The sequence below is a fragment of the Accipiter gentilis genome, chromosome 6 (genome assembly GCF_929443795.1).
Source record: "Accipiter gentilis chromosome 6, bAccGen1.1, whole genome shotgun sequence".
In the NCBI taxonomy this organism is placed as follows: domain Eukaryota; kingdom Metazoa; phylum Chordata; class Aves; order Accipitriformes; family Accipitridae; genus Astur; species Astur gentilis.
In genome coordinates, this window is record NC_064885.1 from 13,030,018 (window position 1) to 13,050,684 (window position 20,667).

Here is a 20,667-nt window from a genome sequence, read left to right on the forward strand (position 1 = left end):
TGCCTAAATAGCTCTGAAGTAGGAGGTAACACCTAGCTTCAAGGAGTATAAAGGACCACTTGCAGTATTTAAACCCATTTCTCTACAGATGGTAAGCCACAACTACCTGTGTAAAGGGAGAAAATGCCTGTAAAATTCATGAAGGGGGACAGGTTTCATAACCTAGCCAGTAACCTTAGGGAGCTCCTGCCAAGAGCCCTAGCTGTCTCTGCCATGCCATATTTGAAATAATTCTACTGCAGGAATTACCGACTTTAATTTAAAGTAACTTTTAAGATCATTTAACTTTGGTGGCCATTAAGTATTTTATAGTTACAAGCCCTATGTCTATGGGCTAGTTTAGCTGGAGATTTTAAGCATACTTATACAATCAGTCTTTTTACTCTCAAAAGAGATGTAACTGAAAGAGTACAAAGGCATCACATCTTCTTGCCAGCTGGTGTTGAGTCTATTATTTCTATATTCAGGATGCAAATGTTAATCATTTAAGACAAAATCCAAGCTTACTGAAGAAAGCGATCCCCAAATGTTTTTATGTCTGTGGCTATGACTCAAAGAAAGCACTAAAGCAAGCATGATAGATGAGAATAATTATCTACTAAGTATATGCAGAATACAAGTAGATATTAGACCCAAGTCAGATTTTTAAATATAGATATCTATCACTGTCACATTGTAAGCCCTATAGCATTTAAGCTTCAGCAGCATTATACCTTACATGGCATAAAGCTAAGTTCTGCCCCCCTGCCTTCCAAATCAGTCACCTTGGTTAGGGAACAGATCACAGATGCTTCAAGCTCATTGCACCATATACATAAATGTGCAGCTACTTCCCACATTAGTGCTACATTTTAGATAATGCAATGTAGAATCCTCTGCTCCAAGCATCACTCATTATAGAAGTTTTCCTTAAAAATAAACCCCACTGAATTTCATAACAGCAGTAGTATGTGTGAAAGCAGACTAATCCTCTCACCACAAGTCAGGCTGAGACATAACTTTTGCCTGCTTTGGTTCAACATTTGTTTTAAAAAAATCTTGGTAAGTTCACAAATACTGAACTACCTTTTTCTGCTCAACAGCACAATGGAAGTCACATACAAGACACTTCAAGCTCTGTAAAAGGTCTGCTTTCAGAGATCAGTGTATTTTAAGTGGCTGAATGTTACCTTTGCTGGATGTGCGTAACACACAGAGTAAGTTTATATATAAGAAATAACAATGTGTTGCTTAGTCCTGGCTCTGACTTTGAAGGACTCTTGTAACGTTGCTGCTTCTGCAACAGGCCTGTAAGTGACCTCTCCTTTTGTGATTTACTTTCTAGATTCTAAAACCAGGGATGACTACATTGGATTTCATCTAACAGCACCTGGATGCTGGGGTTGGGAAGAAGAAATCACTGTACATTCCTGCCTAAAGTTATTTTACAAAAAGCATACTTCATTTGTTGTTGTATTGTACTGAAATAAAACTTACATTCACTACACTACTGGAACCTCTTAAAGGATCCATATGCTGTTGTCTCCTTGTATTCACCACTTATTTTGGTTTTTCGGAAGCATTATTAGGTCCAAGTACAGCTCAAGCTGCAGAACCTGCCTTCAGTAGTCCACCATCCATTTTCAGGAAAAACTAGCCTTTCCTCTCACTTCTGCAGATTTTCCAGAGTTCACTTCCTAAGCAACTAAAAATACAAAGCCACTTCAGACTGCATGTATGATGCAATAAAGCTGGTATAAAGCCTTATTTATAGCTTCTGAAGCACAGTAGACTCCTAAATAGAGACTGAAGCTCTCTTCCTCTGCCCCTTATTCTCTCCAACAAAATCAGCAAGTTTGACCTAAATATTAGTAAAAATGCTAAGGTTAACTCTGCCCCCTCGTGTGTGCACAGAAAGATACAGCTCTTACGTCACACAGTTATGCAGAGCCTGTTATTGCTTCTAAATGCCCACTCTTGTGTAGTGACCTCAACGCATCTTACTAGTGGTCAAGCATGCAAATTATTAGAATGAAGAAGTCATGTGGCTAGATACCTCCAGCTACTGTACACAGCCTCCTGCAGGTGCAATTCAGGGCCTGAACCCACTAAATGAAAGCAAGTCTTTACTACTTCTGTAGTATGTTGTATAAATGTAACAAATGGTACATAGTTCTTTTAATGGACTCTGGAATATAGATTCAGTAATGAGTTGACTGTGAACTCATGTTCTATTATAACGCAGATTATAAAATCATTAGCAATAAAATTTCCTTTCAATAAATGCATATGCACAAGGAGAAGAGTTAAAAAGAGTAAGTGCTTACTGCTTTTACCGATTACATTATGACTCTGTTAGCATCCTTGATTTGAAAATGTTGAAGTTCATCTTTTACAGAAAAGGTAGGACAGTCCCAGTTTATAGAGGCAACTAAACACAAGCCAGATAATCAGCAGAGTCAGACTGAAAAAGGCTCAGGAATCCCCATTCCTGCAGTATTCTTCCAATCTCTGAGCACTATACTGGCAGTGTCTCTAAGAGCACAGCTGAACACAGATGGTTAGAATACTGCACACCACTGAACAAAATATCATGGTAGACTAACACCCAAGCCCAAAAACGCTGCTGTAAATTTAGGCAACGAGCATTTTTAAAGTAAAAGCTACTTCCTATGCCTTTTACGAGGTAGCTTGAGAGAGCTACCACTCAAAAAAAAATTTTTTTACAAAAGCAGCCATTAGTACCTCTCCAAGCACTATCACTGTTTCAAAGGATGAGTATAAGGCCAGACTGTTTCTGCAAAACTTTTTTTTTTTCTTCCTGGTTATACAGAGCATTGCAATGAAATCAAAACAGCTCATAAGTTTTTCTGGTACCAATCAGAAACAGTTCACAATTATTATGCTTGGGACTACAGCTTGGTAGAACTTGTTTTCCACTCCTGACTTTGCTGTTAGTGGGCTGTTTTCTGAGTTTCCTCTTCTCCATATTAGAGGAGGTTATATACACCTTCCCCAGGTTTTGGAGTGGCTATTTACAAATGTGAATTTTATTACATTTATGTGCATTTAAAATTAAGCTATCGAGATTAGAGCTACGCTGTGGGGTTGTTTTGGTTTTGGTTGTTTTAAAACACTTTTTGAAATCTCTTTTTAAAGAATCTTATAATTCCATTTTTAAGAAGTTACACAGGACATGAAACTTTTTTTTCCTCTTTCAACAGTACCTTCTCAGAGTCAAGAAAAGCCTTGGACATCCACTGTTTAGCTCTGCAGCAAGGAGGAACAGATATGAAAGAGGGGAACAATGTTTCAAAGCATGCTTTATTTTGAACCCTTAGAAGAAAATTAATATGCATTTTTCTGCATGAATTTTGTCTCAGCATTTGAAAATTGGAAAGGGGATAAACCAAAATAAAAAAAAACGAACTAATTTTTAATGTCAGCTGGGGACATGAGAGAGAATGACTGCAGAACAGGCTTTAGAACTAGAGATGTTCGTTCTGAGGATGAACATCACAGCAGAACTTTATGATTCTGCATTAACCTTTTCTGTTCCCCTTCCCCCACCCCCCTTTTTTTTAAATACACTTGTTATACTTTTGAAGCTTATACATTTCATGTATAGCTTTCAGTATTACACCTTAGAATGACAGCACATTTTCTGCTTTAAAACAGGCAAGAACAGTTGAAAGCCAACAGCACTGATGTCACCAAAGCTGCACCACTAACAATAACAGTTTCAGGATTTTCATTACGTAACACTGTTTAAACATCACATATAACGTTCACAGCCCAGGCCCAAGATGTACATAAATTCAAATACTCACTTCCAGGTGCTACCTACTGGCATGCTGTCTTACTACTTACTCATACTTTCCCTCCTGCTGTCATCCTCCTTCAGGATAGCTTCCTTCTGGTTGTCCTGGGCTGCCTGGCTGGAGTTCTCCTTGTCACTGGATGGGGAATCACAGGCTCCGTCCGATTTCTTTTCTGAAGCCTCTTCATCAACCTTCTCCAGGGGATGTATTTTCACAACTTTCACAGGCAACATTTTCTCCTTACCAACCTGCACAGAAATATTGATGGAAACTGAATCTGAGCAAGACACGTGACCTAATGAGCTTTAACATTACAAGGAAGGAAAAAAAGCAGCTAAGATGACCTAAATTGGCAAACCATAATTTGGCAAAACACCTAACTGATATTGTCCTTGAGAGAAGCCCATGATCCCTCTCATGAAACAATTACAGGATTTAATTCTACTACTCCTACCTGGAAGTTCTGTACAAATTGCTAAGAGAGAACTGCCAACCCACAAGTTTTTCCAAGTGTTTAATAATCCTACTTTCTCAGCCTAAGGAAAGAGTGTGTGTACAAGGTGCAAGCATGTTCTTCTCAGCAGCCTCAGTTGAGAGAGTACCTCCTAAACAGGCTGCTAACAGAGAACATTTTATAACTTTCTGTTATTTTTAACAAGTTTGAGACTTTCCCATTATTCCCAGTTTTGCAGGGAATTTTCTAATCGTTAGAGCATCGTTAGAGATTGTAAGCAGTTGACTTCAAGCTACATTAGTTTAAGACTATTACTCCTTCTGGGAACCTGGTAGGTGAAAGGACTACAGCAGATTGTAATTTTTAACTTATTTTAATTAAGACATGTATTTTTACATATACTTAAATATATACACAGGCAATCATATATTTAAGCAGTATAACAAATATATCTGTATTCCCCCCTCCCTGATCAGTCATTTTTCTCTTGCCATCAGTATGGGTCATCCACATGCATCTGCTTATGGAACCATTTTGCATTCAAAAGCAGGTGTTGCCACTGGGATTCTACAGAGAAGAAATTCTGACCATCTTTCTGATAATGTAAGTGGCTAACATATTCTTCTCATCTCCTGCCTTTAGATATCCAAAATTAGCTCTGGGACAAAATGCAAACCAGATACTTACCTCAAAGTCACACTCTTCTCCCACTGCAAATTTGGTCATGATCTCCAGCCAAGCTGCATCCACCAACTTCTCCAAAGATACAGTGTTGTGGTGAACTATTTCCAGTACCAGTTTCTCATACCAGGTGGGGAACTCCTCCTTCAAGCTGAGCAAGCACATAAGAAGTTTTCATTATTCAGGGAATAAAAGCCAAAATGCAAAGTAGCCTCCCATTTCACAATTCCGGGAACACTGACAGCCAGGACAACGTTTGAGGTAGATGCCACATTAGCATGCAAACATCCAAGAGCTTTTTGGTGCTCTTCCCCCAGCACCCTCCCAAAGCATTAATTGGCATGACAATACAAATTGTACTTGTCCTTCCCAGAAGGAGCACCATAAAGCATTCTGGAAGAGCAGCACTGACGGTGAACCCTTTCTTGCTGGTTATTACTGCCTCTCTATTAGATGTTAAATATATACCAAGACCGTGTCATTATTCTGGGGCTTGTTACTTTTAAGTAACAATAGCACGATGCTGATGAACATTTAGCATTTCTTTCTTCCTAAACAGAATGCTAACACAGTGACAAAGATAGAAGCAGGCTTACATGATCAAATTATCTTTCCAGAGGAAAATACTTAATGTGTTCCACCACATCATGATCTTCAAACTTTCTCATTCAAAGAAGAGGAAGGACTGTTACAAATTTACTTGACTGATTTCCTTTCTAAAAAGATCAGGTCAGTTAGCTGATAGGAGTACTAAGCAATATATTGCATAAAGCTTTCTGGCTAAAAAGTAAAGTCTGTTTCAAGTTACTGTAAGGAGGAAGAAAATACTCCATTTTTCCAAAACCCTTTTAGCTTCGCAGACTCAGGGACCCATTGCTGACAATCTTCAGCCACGTTTACTGTTCTACAGCTGCCGTGAACAAATTTATCCCTTCAGCAAACTGCCTAAATGAACTTTGTTTTTATTCAGACTAGTGTCAGGTATTAAAGCAGCCAGCAAACCACCTGGGAAGCTTTTAATCCCGTTTCAAAGAGACAAGACCAAAATCTCATTTCACAGAGTCTTTTTTTCCCCACATTTAGAGAGACTATAGCTAAATTTGTTATTGAGAAAGCTTCTGTTTACATTTCACTTACATTTCTTAATGTTTTCAGAAGTGGCCAACCAATCCAACATTGTTAACCAAAAGTAAGCGACACTAGACCAGTGGTTTTTTGACTCAGGATTATAAATTTATCAAGCTGGCTCTGCATCCTCCTCTCAAAACAACACTAGGGAGGAAAGACTGAAGACAGCAGTACTTCAACCCTCGCAGAAATCCGGACTATAGCCAAATAGGTTTCTTATTTGTTGCCTTTAAGGATGTGATTAACCTCAAACGATGGTGAATTTCTCCTTAGGCTAAGGCTATTAACTCTTTTGCCAATGAATCAGAAATGTGCATTCTTCATGAAAGAGGGGCAGCAGAAAATTTCACCTCTTAGGTAGTACTGCTGACAATCTCCCCAGTTAACACAGGAAAAAAAAGTCAGAAGTCCAAGTCATCAATTCATGGAACAGAGAAACATGCCATTTGTTTGGCATAAATCCTACAATTTGGTAATCACAAAGTCAGTGATATGTGTTGGTTGAGCCAAGGACTTGCACCTTTACAGAAAATTCACTTCTAAGGCAAGCATCACGCTGAACCTCAACCAAGGATTCAGGGCCTGTGCTGTGTGCTAGAGGGGGAGTCAGGGACACAGCAGCCCAGAGGAACACTGGTGGTCTGAACAGAGTAATGACTCTTGCTGTTTTCCCTTTGTTCTTTATTGTTCCAAGCAGAGCAGATCCCTAAAATATCACTCCAAAGTAATTTTTTTTTATTTAGTACAACAACTGATTCCACTGCAGATCTGCAAAAAATAATTACAGCTGTGGACGTGGCTGATGTGAAACACTTCAATGACCTCTTTTACTGTACTTTTACTTTAGCTCCTCCAAGATTTATCCCCCTCCCCACCCCCCCCCGAAAAATTCCCATTACTCAAGGGGCTTTAAAATAAGCTAAGTATCGTATGCTGAACTATTTTGGTTCAAATAATACCAAGATACAGCACTAAATAAGTACATTACTCAACTGCATTAGTGATGGCATCAAATTTGGACTTAATTTTCTTTCAACTCCAGAATCCCCAGATCTACTTACAGCCAGTAAAAAGCTGGTTACCTCACCTCATAAACTAGCAACCACATATCACTCCCAAGTCCACTCTTCTGCCCCAATGCCTAAAGATAGACACATACCAATTTCTTCACTGGTACTTACAGCTCAGCAACTTCCTGCTCCTCCTCCCAAGCCTCTTTGTGCGTCAGCTGGCTGCTTCCTGTGCTTTTGCATGTCCATATTCGTTCGCTGTACCTCTCTAAACGCGCTTCATACTCTCTGTAGAAGTGGCAGCTCAGGAAAACAGGATTTATGCAGTGGAGAGCATAATCACAGTAGCACAAGACAATCAAATTCAATTAAATGCTTCCTATTGGAGCGCACAAAGGCTGAAGATCACTATAGTACAATTTGACCCTATGTCTACCACAGAGATGCTGCGTTAAATCCAATAGGTTTTCAGACCAGGATGCACTGGAGCTTTCTGCAGCTGAAATGCCCATCCTGTTTGGCACTGGCATACAGAAGGTGCCACACCACCATCAGTTCAGCTGAACTGTGCAAGGGGAATACATACAGCTGAGTTTCATGGCATTGCTAAGTTGTGGCATTGCTAAGTTGCTTTTCAGCTTTTCCGGTCTGATTCACTAGAAAACAGCACAAACAACATCACAGGCACGTGCCGGAGACATGGCACGGACCGCCACTAAATGCCTGACAGTAACTGTTGGGGAACTACTACTGCTAATGCCTTAGGGTGGTGTTACAAACTCTAGATGCAAATTACCAGTCTACCCAGTACCCCCAATCTTTTGGGGGAAAACCCCAAAAGCTTTGAAACCAAAAATCACTAGAAAGGTTGCCTTTCCTCTGGCTTCCAACAAAAGCAGCCCTCCTGCATCAGCACAACACGAGGATCTTCCTCACCACCACCATCACCTGCTTCCCGTATCAAAACCAGCCTCAAGGTTAAGTTATTCTGGCTGTTAGGATTAATGGGTGCACAGGCAAGTCACCGTGGTGCAGACAGCATTATGAATTACAGCATTAGCTACTCTGTTGTAAGCATCTGTGGCTGTGCTCTACCCATTCCACCTAAGTGGTAATTAACTGTCAGTGTAAACAGAGATAAGCTACTTCATACTTTCTATGGATAGAACGTGTACAGGCACAATTATCAGAAAAGCTAGCACAGTGTAAATCCACACCAATTTACCCTGTGGCAGCCTGCTTAAGTTGCCATATGCTTACCGATGGTAACTTAAGTGGAGAAATTATAAAAGAGGCAAGGAAAGCATCTTTCCCTTCTCCGGCAGTGTGCTCTCCAGCAGAAAAGCAAGCACAGAGTACAAAGCATACTTGTAACAACTACAGTGGCTCAGCCTGCTGCAGCGCAAGTGCTAATTATGAGAGTCTCTGTGGGAACAAGCAGATTGCTCCACACTCCTGTGACGGCAGAGCTACCAGCCACAGCAAATCGCTCATCATATCCTGCATACGCTTTGCTTTTCAAGAAAATTTTAGTGCAACTAACCTATTTGTGTTTTATTATTATTACTACTTTTTTTTTTTTTAAGATTCCTATTAGTAAGCCAAATTACAACTCCAACAAAGCCAATTTTCTTGGACATTTCTTCACAGCCCCAAGGTAAAGCACAAGGTACAGAAGCTGCACTGTGGACATTGATATAGAGGTATCTTGCAGCCACAGCAACTGGTGCTATGCAAGAATACAAGCCAGAAACAGAGCCACCTCCAGAGGAGGCTGCTACTGCTGACGGTATTCCTGCTGCCTGGAGCAGGTCTTAAAACCAAGGAGAAATCCTGCGGTTCCCCAGCTTTCCCTGCTTGTGGAGTCTCCTGCTCTTCAGTGGATGACCAGCGATCTGACAAGTCATCACCCCACTAAGTTTTGAGCCCTTTGGCCAATTCACACCCCTCCGTGAGGTTTCAAAGATGCTTAAGTTTCCATAGAAACAAGAGGTGCTACAGGGCAGGGGCAAGAAGGGTCATCCCTGCGGTGGGTCAGTGGCAAGAAGTAACCACAGCTTACAGAGGAACTCATCTGCACGGTACCACCAACCAGACCAGAAGTATGATTTTAACAAATTTTTGTAGCGATACTGAGCTAGGAGGAAAATAAAATAATTTTAAAAAAATCAAACAAGAAACCAGGAGTCCTCCTCGTATTTACAGCAATTAACCACTTTAATAATGACTAAACCGCAACTATACTAGTACTCCTTCCTATGTCTCTCTCACAAAAAGAAAAGTTAAAAGCAAATTCAATCCTTGCAGTAGACAGGAGCCTAAACACACAAGCAACAGCGGTCTTAGCTTCATTCAGCAACCCCATCTTCACTCTCCCCCTAGGCCTTCCTTCTGCACATCCATGGACACCACCTAGATATGAAGGACTCGCAGCTCCCATAACATGAGTGCTAAAGGAAAGACACACTTCTTAAGGATTCAGGACATTGCCTTAATAAACCTTCAGCAGTCTAACTATAAACAAATATTTGAGATATGGCTGGGAAATAAAATTATGGTCTACTCCCCTCCTACATTTATCAACTTTCTTCTCTCTAGACCTGTGAGAATATTCCTTTCCTTCCAGCAAGGATAGCAAATAAATGCTGATCTCCATTGAAAAATGATTTAAAGATATGGGTTTTTTTTTTCCTAACACCATTTCCCATATTAACAGGAAGATCCATGAGAATTTTCCCTAAGAATTTTCCCTTCCCTATAAACACCTATGAGAACAGGCTTAATCATACCATATCAGGACCCATATTTTTCAGATGAACACTGAATTTAAAACCAGCAGGTATAGCAATTTCCCTGTCCAGCTCAGCCTTGCCTCTCAAATGCAATTTAATTCCACCTACAGCTGGTCAGCTCATCTAACACTGACCCCTAGACACATTCCTTAACGAGCACTCAAGACTCATGCCCACACTGCCTTTGTGCTCTGCCATAAGCTCCCAAGCCAGGTTCTGCTTTGAAATCCTGGGGCCAGCACAAAGCCAAAAGGCAGGAGGATGTTTTTGCAGTTTATTATAGCTCAAACTTTCCACTACATGCAGGGTTTTCATCCTTTCCACTCAGATTGGAAACAAACCCAAGAAATTTCAGACTGTTCAGCAGGACTGATTTAGGACTACAAGTGAGGGCTTACTGGTATGTCATAACAAACCCACCTCTCTACACAGTTGGAGCTGTCATTCCCACAAATTCCCAACACAATAATAAATAAAAAACCCTGGACACCAGCTACTTGCAAACATTCCCCCAAAAGCCATGAATAACACACATGTTAAATTAAACAGCTGACTACCCACTGTGTAACAGTTAATACATCACATCTGTTTGCATCACACTGAAGATCACTTAACACTGAAAGACAGAAAACAAAGTCACAGTAAAAACAAGGGATGCTTTTAAAGAAAAATGTTTAAAGTAAACAAGCTAACCACTGCGCAAGGTGACTATTGAGCAGATACAAAGTCTACTTCTTCCTGGGTTATTGATGCTCTCCCAGAAATTACTATCAATTCCAAAACAGCTTTAGAGTATCTTAACTGTTTTTACTTGTATTAGCTAAGAAGGAAAATTTACCAGGAAGGTCGGTACATTTTTAAGACACTACTTCCTGGGTGGGTGGCAAAGTTCTCCTAGAACTGCAGAGCATGACACAACCCTGCTTTGGTGCTGCCATCTTTAACTGCTGCCAGTTTAACTGGCTCATGTCATATGTGAAGATGTGAACGACAGCCTTTAACTTGCATGCCAAACGCAGCCCGATTCCTCATGTTCGTATGAGAACTATGCTCTGCTTACCATACAAAAACACTAACTAAAGACAGAGAGCAAGCTTTTCTCTGGAGAGGAAAGCAACATAACTTCCCTAAACTGTACACTGATGGCTGAAGGAAAGCTTTGGCTGGAATAGTCCTCACCAGTCCAGGCTGGTTAGCTCTCTTAACCAAGCATCCTTCTTGAGCTGGCAGTGCGGTTTTCCAAACAGATGCCAGTATAGCAGAACACACACTGCAGCAGTCCCACACGCTAACGGAAGAGATGACCTGCTCACCAGGGAACAAATTTGGTGTTTGGCTCAGTACATGTGCCACAGACCAGGTGCACAGGTGACATAAACCAGAAGAAACCATACCACATGTGAAGCATTTGTCCGACACCCCATATATCTGAGAGCAGATCCTACAGAACTCCTGCAAAGACAAGTCTATCTCTGACTGCCCAGCCATCTCTCCCATCCCCACATCCACACAATTAGCAAGGCTCACTCCTGTGTTAGACACCAGAAGCCGAAGGCGTCGCCAGGAGCAATGGACTCTACACAGCATGGTTTCTCCTAAAAGGTTTTCATGGGATTTGGCAGCCAAAGGAAGCCACATAAAGTACAAAGAAGTATCAGACCCAAATAAACACCTGAGCTCTGATGACCACCCTGTCCATCCGCCCACTGGTGCTGGACACTTTCTTAACAAATGTCCACGAGCCAGACACCTCTCCTCATATGCAATACCCCAATCTCCACTTTTTGTTCAACCCAATCTACAGCTGCAAATCCTAACAAAAAAAGAAAAAAACAAAACACCAAAACAGAAGAGTCTTAAGAACTTTTTATGTCTTTCAAATACCTCATTTGTAGCTGTGCAGTACAAGAACCTGTACACCCTTTAGGGGAAGAGCTGATCAATAGTTTTTCAAGGTGGAAAAAGAAAAGTTCTGGAGACCATGTTCTGCCAGGCCTCAGCATAAATGACACCAAGCACTGCTCTGGGTGAGGACTCAGGTACTTCTTGACACAGCCCCTCTGCAGGCTGTTCCCATCCACAAGACAAGTGACCAAAAAAAACCCCCTCCAAGTCTTCCTTAGGTAACACCTCCCTTCAACTTACTGACTCATTTGCAATTTTCTGTTCCACTTTTTGCTTAGCTTATATTATACATGGTCAACAAAGCAAGATAGAAACCCAACATGACTTAGTTTCTCTTTTTAGCTTCATGACGTCTGTCTGCCACGATGAACTTTCTAGAACGTGCTAGGCTGACTCCCACGACACCCCATGAAATACTTTCTCCAAGAGAAGAGCATCTCTCTAGAACCTCAGTGCTTGCATTGGTTTCTTCTTTCCTTCTGACCCTTTCGCTAATGCCATCCCCTCTGAGGATGAGAAACCATCCCTTTTTTTCCTTAATGTTAATACCACCCAAGTGTCTGCAGAAACATGTCCTCCATCTACTCACAGATCCACAAGAGCCATACCGATAGATTAGTGCTCTCAGAAGGTGCCCCATAACTCCTCTGTGCTGTTCCTACAAGGCAGATGAACCTTAAAGCCACATCTTCTTTTACAAAAGTAGTAATTAGGCTTAGACTCTGTCTTTTCGATTACTGCTCGTTCCTCATAGGGAAAGAGAAAGAACAGGTCTCTGCCTGGTCAGATGGATGACTGAGCTACTTTCAGTTTGCACACATCACAATAGCAGGTTTTCAAGTCACAGACTGAACGGTTCAATTTAAAATACTGTTAAAAAGCAAGTATCTAACACTCTACCCAGTCTCATTTTATTGGGCTGAATGCATTAGCAATGCCTATCTGCACCCAGATATGCATTTCCTCTTCAAAAGCTACCTAATCCTTCCTAGGGGCTTTCACTGGCTGTTCTTCACACTGAAGTAACAAAACACTCTCCACTACACAGGTCTGTATAAGTTCTGGAGTCCCTTTGTCTTCTGCATTGCCAAGATTTCTGAGGTATGTTCCTGTATTCATGCATTTCTGTCTCACTTCCAGTCCTTCCTTCACTCCTCACTTCCTCAGATTTTGATCCTTATAACACAAACAACAAACCAGCCTCCTGAAGTAGCAGTTCGCAGGTTACAGTGCAGAAGACCTGCCCCCCCAGCCCTGCTGGGGACCTGAAGAGTAACTCTGCCTTCGTGCCTGCACATCGGCTGTGACAGTTTGCTGCCTTGCCCCTGCCCACTTCCAGCCGCTCAAGGACTGTCACACGCTGACTCACGCGGAATCATTTAAAAAAAAAAAAAAAAAAAAAAAATGTTTTTCACGCTAAAGCAGCCCAGAAGAAGATACTCACATTGAGCACGAAAAGCTGGGCTCTCCGCAGGTGAGCTGCTTCTGCCACTATTTTATCCTCCTTCCAGTGGGAGTCTCCAGTGTCAATGCCACCCCTCACGCCCGGGATACACACCTCGAATTTGTACCGCAACCCCCCTCGAGAACTGCCGCCGCGCTAATTACATTAATCAAACCCCATCCCCCGGCTCTGTTGGACACGCAGCCGGCTCCCTTTACCCGTTAGTTTCTCTCCACGGCCGCGCCGCCTCAGAGCGCCCCGGCCCCGCGGAGCTGCTGTCCCCGCTCCCCCCGCCTCGCCTTCCATCCGCCTGGAACTGCGTCAGACACCGGATCAGAAACTTGGCGGGGAGCGACCGCCCGCCGGCCGGGCCGGGCTCCCTTCACGGGCCGGGCCCTTCCCGCCAGGAACCGCCGCCGGAGGAGCCGGACGGCCCCGCTCCCCGCCCCGCTGCCGCTTTGTTCTGCCCCGCCGCCGCCCCGCGCCGGGCCCCGGCCACCCCCCGGGAGGGCCGGGGCCGCCGCCGAGGCCAGTTCCGCGCCCAGCAGCGGCGAGACCGCAAGGCCCGCGGGCGGCCGCGCCGCGGCAGGTGACAGCGGCGGCGGCGGAGCCCTCCCCGCCACCCCGTCCCCGTCCGCCCCCGCGCCCCCGGGCCGAGCGGATACTCGCGGGTGCGGAAGGCCTCCTGCGTGTGGGGGATGACGAACCGCTCCCCCGGCTCCCCCGGCGGCAGCGGCTTGGCCAGCGGGAAGGGCTTGCGGCCCAGCAGCGGCGCCATGGCGAGACGAGGCGGGGTCCCGGCCGGAGCCAGCGGATCCGCGCGGCGGCGGCAGCGGGACCCGGGCGGGACGATTGAAAAATGGCGGGAGATTCCCCTCCCCCTCCCGGGCGGGCGGCAGGCCGAGCCTCGCCGCGCGCACCCAAACCTGCCTCCCGCCCCTCAGGGCCCGCCCCCGCCGCCGCGGCCCCGGGAGCCTACTGGCGCGCCTCCGGCGCTGCCGGCTTCGGATTGGCCGCGCGGCCCGCCAATCGCGTCGCCTCGCCCCGCCTGCCGGCGCAGCAAGCTACCTTGCACCGCGCGCGAGGTGAGAGGTCGCGTTATGTAAGTGGCAGAGAGCGCGACTCCATTTTGTGTCCCCGTTATCCGCCCGCCCGCCCGCCCTCCTCTCCGCGCCGGCCAATCGGAGCGCGGTCCCGCCCCCCCATCCGGGTACTGCGGCGGTACCGCGCGCTGGGCTTTGTCCTCCGCGGTCGGCTCGTGCCGCCCACCACCTCTTAAAGGGACAGGGCAGCGTGGGGCATCATGGGACCGCCGGGGTCCTGCGCCTGTGTGGCGGTCGCGGCCCCTCGGGCCTGGCCGGGGCCTCACCGGAGCAGCCCCTTTAGCTTTGGGCTCCCCCGGCGGGCCGGGTCCCTCCGCTCCGCGGGCAGGCGAAGCGGCGGCTCGGCCCTGGGGTGGGTGAGGAGGGAGGCCGCGGCCTCAGGGCGGAGCGGCCGCTGTCGCCGCTCTCGCTCCGGTCCGTTTGTGCAGCCGGCGTTGCGTGGCCCCGGCACTCGGCGGCGCCGCGCCAGCTGGCTCGGCTCCGGGTCGCGGCCCCGCAGCGGCGGTGACGGGCCGGGGAAGGCCCCGGTGCTCCGAGGGACCGGCGTGGAGGCGGTTCGGGGCACCTCTCTCCGGGGCGGGGAGCCCGGGCCCCTCGTGGGTGCTGCTCCTGTGAAAGGAGGAAAGACAAAAGAGTTGAGAGTTGTGGTTTTCGGGGTTTTTTTTTTGTGGGGTTTTTTTTTGGTTGCAAGAAACGGGGTGTGTAGAGTTTTTCTATCATCATCAGTGTTTATGAGGGATCAGAGAGGCAGCAGCTCAAGCACTGCCTGCCAAAAGCAGTCACAGCAAAACTACAAGCCCAGCAGTGCTCTCTCTGCCCCCTTTCTGGGTGATTAGAAAAGCAGATTTGTGCATTAAAGATGTATATTCTAGTGATCCTGGATCGCTGCTGCTTCATGGCGCTGAGGAATAGGTCTGTTGTGTATAGCTGTGCTGCGGCTGCTTCAGGATGAAAAGCAGCAGTCTTGGCAAACTAGTTAGAGCTGCGTACAGCCTTTGTACAACCCAGAGTATAAACGTTATATCCTCCCGTTTCAAATTGCCACTGAAAAAGAATAACTGCATAAAACATCAACACAGGAGTTCCTGGTTTATCCCAAAGGCTTCATCCAGCACTGAAGAGAGCCTGTGACCCCAAAGGCAGCCATCCATGAAAGCACAGGGAGAGATGTACCTGCTCCCTGGAAATTCACTAGCAGCTGGAGCTTTACCAGGCCCTGAAGCATGGAACCTCTCCACCTCTGGCCAGTTGACAAGCCCCTTTCTCCTAAGCACATGGGAGGGACAGGGAAAATGCATCAAAAATGCGGTGAAGTGTGATGCTGCTTTGTTGAAAGTTAATCTGGCTGTTTTGAAAAGTTACTTGACTTTCAGAGCGGTATGTACAAATGATGAGGTAGGTAAGGGCTTCACTAAGTAGAAGATGACAGTTCAATGGAAGGGGAATCAGGTGGAGAAAGGTTCACAAGGAATTGGTTTTAGAGAACAACTTAATTCTCTTAATTTATCAGGCAGCATACAAGGTTGGGAGAGGCTGCAAGTACAGATAAGGGTCAGGTACAGGACAATCTGGGGAATTTCATTCAGAAGAAACAAAATGGTGCAGAGTACAAATTCCTGTAGTGAAGGATCTTCTAAGCTGAAAGTTCCCTGGCTGGAAATAACAGGAGGAAGAAAGTCTGGGTGCCTTTGTGGGATGACGGCACGGCTAGGGGTCATTAATGTGATGTGGCCATTAACAAGCCAAATACAAGCGTGAGTTGTGTTTCCATAAGACAGCACATGTGGTACTGCTGTTCCCATCTCGAGTCCTGTTCTTGCCACCAGGCCCACGAGCGATGAGGTCAGGCTGGGCTGGGTGCAGAGGGTGGTTCAGAGGAGCAAGGAGCCAACTTGACAGGAGGAAACTAAAACAGGGGAGCTGGAAGTTTGCCAAATGTTGCAGCATTTAGGTATGGTCAGAGAATATGAAAATCCCTCCGTAGGTGACCCTATCTATCCACGCTTAAATCCAGAGATTACACCATTGAACACCAATCATAGATAAGTTGTATAATTCAGCCAAAATAATTCAACGCCATCCTTCTGGGTCTCTGTGCGGTTCTTCTTGCTGCAGTCACCTGCCAAGTGCAGCAAGCCAGTGCCGCAGCCCTGGCTCGTGGCTATCGTCTCTGCCTCGTCCTGCTGTCAGCTGGCTTCCTTCCTGCTGCTGGAGCTGCTGCACCACGGCTGCCTCTGCCTCACCTACTCCCTCGGTGCACAAGAGGTGGTTTTGCCTCTGATGGGTGCTGTGTTTTCTCTCTATGACTCGCTCCTGGACTGTAGAGCAGGGGCTGACGAGTGTCCTGCCTGAGGACAGTTCTGTGCAGAGTGTGAGGTGTTACTGACCTTTGAGCTGATCTGGCAGAAGCCTGATAGCCCTCAGGGATTTCCCTGGAGACAAAGCACCTGCTTCTTAACACTGCCAATTGCTTTAAAAAAGCAGAAGCTGAGCAGAGAGAAAAATAAGTGAATCCCAAGACCTAAAAAGAGCTTGCTCTTTTCCATTTATCCTAAATGACCCAGGGACAGACTCCATATCCCTGTCTTTCAGACCAACAGAGGCATTCCCTTCTTGCATGATTTTCACTTCTGAAGTCTTCATTTCCCAGCAGGTTACTAGAAAGACGAGTTCTTTCCTCAGGAAGAGTGAGCAGATGTGACACACAGGGCAAATGCATGGCTCAGCTGTGAGCAGATGCTCTCTCTTCTGGTGTAAAGGGGGTCGGTCACTCAGCGACAGTCAGAGTCCTATGTCAGGTGTACACAGAGCATGGCCACACAAGAGCATGTCCGCTTGCCAGTGCATCCATGCTGCTGGAGGGTTGCAGTTAACACTGGTTTTAAAATGTCAGCACCCTTATCTCTTCAGTTTATGTAACATGGTGAGCCAGAGCTCCAATGTGATCTCACTCCAGCAGCACACAGGCTGAATGAATTTAGGAGGGTGCTTCTACACAGCGCCTGCTCTAAGACTGACTTTCGTTCTGGCTTTCCTGTTTTGTCTGGTAGTGACCCTGCAAGACTGCTGGGAGTGAGAGCGCTGGTGACTGATGCTCTCAGCCTGCAAAGCCTAGTTTCTGACTGGAAGCTGGTTTCCATTTCAGCCAGTTTTTCAGTAGATGAATGTTTATCTCCAACACTTCACGTTCCAGCTGGCAGAAAATACCTAATAAATATGCGTATCTATTCCAGACATTTCCCTCTGTAGACTTCTGCGCCCTGGCCCAGCCTGGGGCCTTGACTAACCCCACTGCAGACTTCTAGAGCACCTTCTGCTGGAGGCTGAGCTTCTTCCTCTGTGCTGAACAAATGACACTGTGCCCTGCAACTCACACTTTCAAGCAGAAAAGGAAATGCAGTGTGCTGAAGGGCTGTGCCCTGCAGATCGCTCTCTGCGCTCAGCCCCTCAGCTCAAGCAGTAAAGTTTGTTCTGGCCCCATTTCCTTTCTGTGAGCAATTGCAACTTTCATAAGGCTATCAGGCCAAATGTCCCCTCCTTTTCAAGCACACCACCACCTTGTACAGAACTGTACAATAGGCCTAACGTGGTGGATGGCATCTGTGCGGGGTTCAAGACACTGATATCCCCTCAAACAAGCTACAAAACCCTTGTGCTTGTAGATGTTACCACATGTCTAAGAGCCTGTGACATTTTTTGCAACCTTCTGGCTGCAAGAGTGCACTCAGCTGTCTTGCCACATTGCAAAGAGCCTTCCTTGGTTTCTGTAGCTGTAAGACAGTTGTGCTTCTCCTCATCCCCACAGTGCCAGCTCCCGGCTTCCTCAGCCAAAATGAAGATACACTGTTTCCTGTGTGTACTCTGCAGGGTATGCACAGCAGGTGTTTTAGCTCCTCACACACTCCCAAAAGCTTTGAAATTGCATTTTATTCCCATATGAAATCACACCGACAGCTATTCTGTATTGTTGCACTCTGCAAGGTGACCTTCCTCAACTTCTTCACATCCCTGAAGCCAAGGCACGAGCAGAGCTTGCTGTTGTTCTTTTTCCATATTTGAGTTACCTACTGAAACATCCATTTCTTTCAAAATTTTTCTTAGTAAAATGATTCTTAGTAATCAAGAATTTTCCTTTTCCATTTGAAGTCCTTTCACATGCCTAGCCGAAGCAGTTTCCAAGTATACAAAACTCAGACTGTCCTCTAGGATGATGTTTGGTATCTGTGACTCTTCTCTTGGGACAAAGACTCACTCCTGTTTTCACACCAGGGAGAATCAGGAGCCTGCTACCTGTCCACAACCTCAGCAATTCCACCGCTGCTTCTAAAATCAGCTGTAGTGGCAGCAAACCTTTCGGATAGCAGAGCCAGGAGCCTGGTGCTCTGGGGAAATCCTGCCATATCGACCCAGGGATACGGGAGCTGGTGCAGCTGCAAGTTCACACCCTACATGTTCCAGGTCCCCATGTAACAGCAGACTCTGCTGCTGTACCTTCCCCCCTGCCTTTGCAGACCCAAAATCTTCGGTGCAGCGCTGCTGCTCACGCTGCGGTACTGCTACAGACAGCAATTTGCAGTGTTAGTCAAATGGAGCCCTGAAGAGCAAGAGGATCTTTGCCAGCCCCCCTCACTCTAGCCTGGTAATGATGGAATCCAGGCAGCCCCTTCAAGGAAGGAGAACGACCCTATCACCTGAATCCTGTCCCTCCAAGGCAGCATCTCAAAGTGAGTCAGTAGCTCAGGGGCTTGGGACACCCGTTGCTATTTATGAACTTTTATAAGTGATGTTGTGTGCTTCCCAGCACAAAGAAAAGCCCATGATAGCCAAGAAACCATTCCTACTGGTTTAATAGCTGGCAAGGGAGGACAGAAACCATATCCAGCCCGGAGAATCCCTCAGCTGAAGGTATTCTGAGGCTCAAAAGTTCTCATGGAAATGATAACATCTCATTGCCCTGTTCTTGTGCTTCTCTAGAGACTCAGGGCAGCTATCACAGAGATGATGCTGGGCTAAATAGACCTTTGATCTGATTTAGTTCATCTGGTTTTATGTTTGAAGGGGCCAGGCAATGAGTTGAGAAGGAAAGTGGCCTTTATTAGTAATATAGATACACCCTCTGCCTTCAGGCTATGCAAAAGACCCAGAAATAGAGTAGTATTGGACTGGCTTCTCGTGCCCATCTTCCCTTCTCTTCCCCCAGTTACCCCCTCATGATTCCATACTCCACTGCACCCCCTAGATGCATTGGGGTCTTCCAACCCTTCCTATCCTCTCACCTGGATGCTTCTGCTTTAGCGCTTCCAATGCTTGCCAGACAGCTTTCACGATGGCCATTTTCCCCTGAGCCTGGCCAGGAGCAAAGATCTCCACCTCTCGATCCACCTTCCTCACACCTACCTTCTCTGGCAAGACCTGCTTGCTACTCTCTTTGCTCCTTTCCCAGGGCTGCTGAGAGAGGACACCCTGAAGCAGGCTCTGCACTAGCCTCCAGGCTTCTGCCTCTCTTCGGGGCTGCATGATTATGTCTTCCAGGGCAGCAGGGGCTTTGTGGCTGTACTTCTTTCAAGACCTCTCGTGGCTCAGCCTGCCTGTGCTGGCAAGAGGCTTGGCACAGGAAGAAGATGGGTTTGGAAATGAGAGTTGAGAAGATCCCATAGGCAAATGAAGGGCATGAAGTCTGAAGGTGAAGAAGAAGTCATCTTGTCCTCAGTGGAGCCCTGGGTGTCTGTGGCGGGAAGCAGCTATGCCTGGGGGCTTGAAACAGCATGGTCTGCTGAGGACTGGTACCATCAAAATGGCATTAGATTGCCATTCTTGGCCTGACAAAAGCCAAACGTTTTACTTTTTGGTCATGGGCAGGAGGGCCACGTGGGAAACAAAGCACTGTGGCAGGTTCATATTTCATGCAGAAGTGCCCCTAAACACCTGCAAAATCCAAGAGCAGATCATTATGCATGTAAAGACAGACCTACATCTCCAGTTACTGCTTCAGTTTTTGCACCATCTAACCTGGGAGGACTTCTCTGCCCGTCATGGCATTTTTACTTCACTTTTTGTTTGGTGTGCCCTAGGTTCTGTTAGAAAGAAGGGAAGGAAGATCTATCCAATATGTGTCCTTTGGCAGCAGGTAGGCCAGTGGGCCACTGGCAGTCCCAACAGTCCAGCTTCTGAGGAGGACAGGGAAGGGAATCCAGGATTTGGGACAATGATTGTGAGTTAAGACAGTTGAGCATTACATGTTGTGCACCAACACAGGATTTGTCATCTGAGGGTCACAAAGCCCATAGTGAAGGTATATCCTGAAAAGGCCCGTATTTTGGTGTGCTAAGAATCCGTGTGCCTTACTGTAG

At 46.0% G+C, this 20,667-nt stretch overlaps 1 protein-coding gene across 5 annotated transcripts in view; it reads right to left on the reverse strand.

Moving 5' to 3' along the window:
* The window catches only part of BAZ1B (bromodomain adjacent to zinc finger domain 1B), a 51,926-nt gene extending 37,817 nt beyond the window's left edge, over window positions 1-14,109 (reverse strand). For 4 of the 5 annotated variants that reach the window (XR_007506226.1, XM_049801824.1, XM_049801823.1 and 1 more), the window contains exons 1-4: window positions 13,880-14,109; window positions 7,245-7,361; window positions 4,942-5,086; window positions 3,850-4,048 (exon numbers count right to left, since the gene is read on the reverse strand). Coding sequence is in view for 4 of the 5 variants with exons in the window: in XM_049801824.1 (XP_049657781.1) it covers window positions 3,850-4,048; window positions 4,942-5,086; window positions 7,245-7,361; window positions 13,880-13,992 (574 nt within the window). In the remaining variant the exon portion in view is untranslated. Of the gene's footprint in view, window positions 1-3,849; window positions 4,049-4,941; window positions 5,087-7,244; window positions 7,362-13,214; window positions 13,425-13,879 lie in introns of those variants that run through there. The other variant, XM_049801826.1, reaches the window with a different exon arrangement.
* Window positions 14,110-20,667: the final 6,558 nt, after the last annotated feature.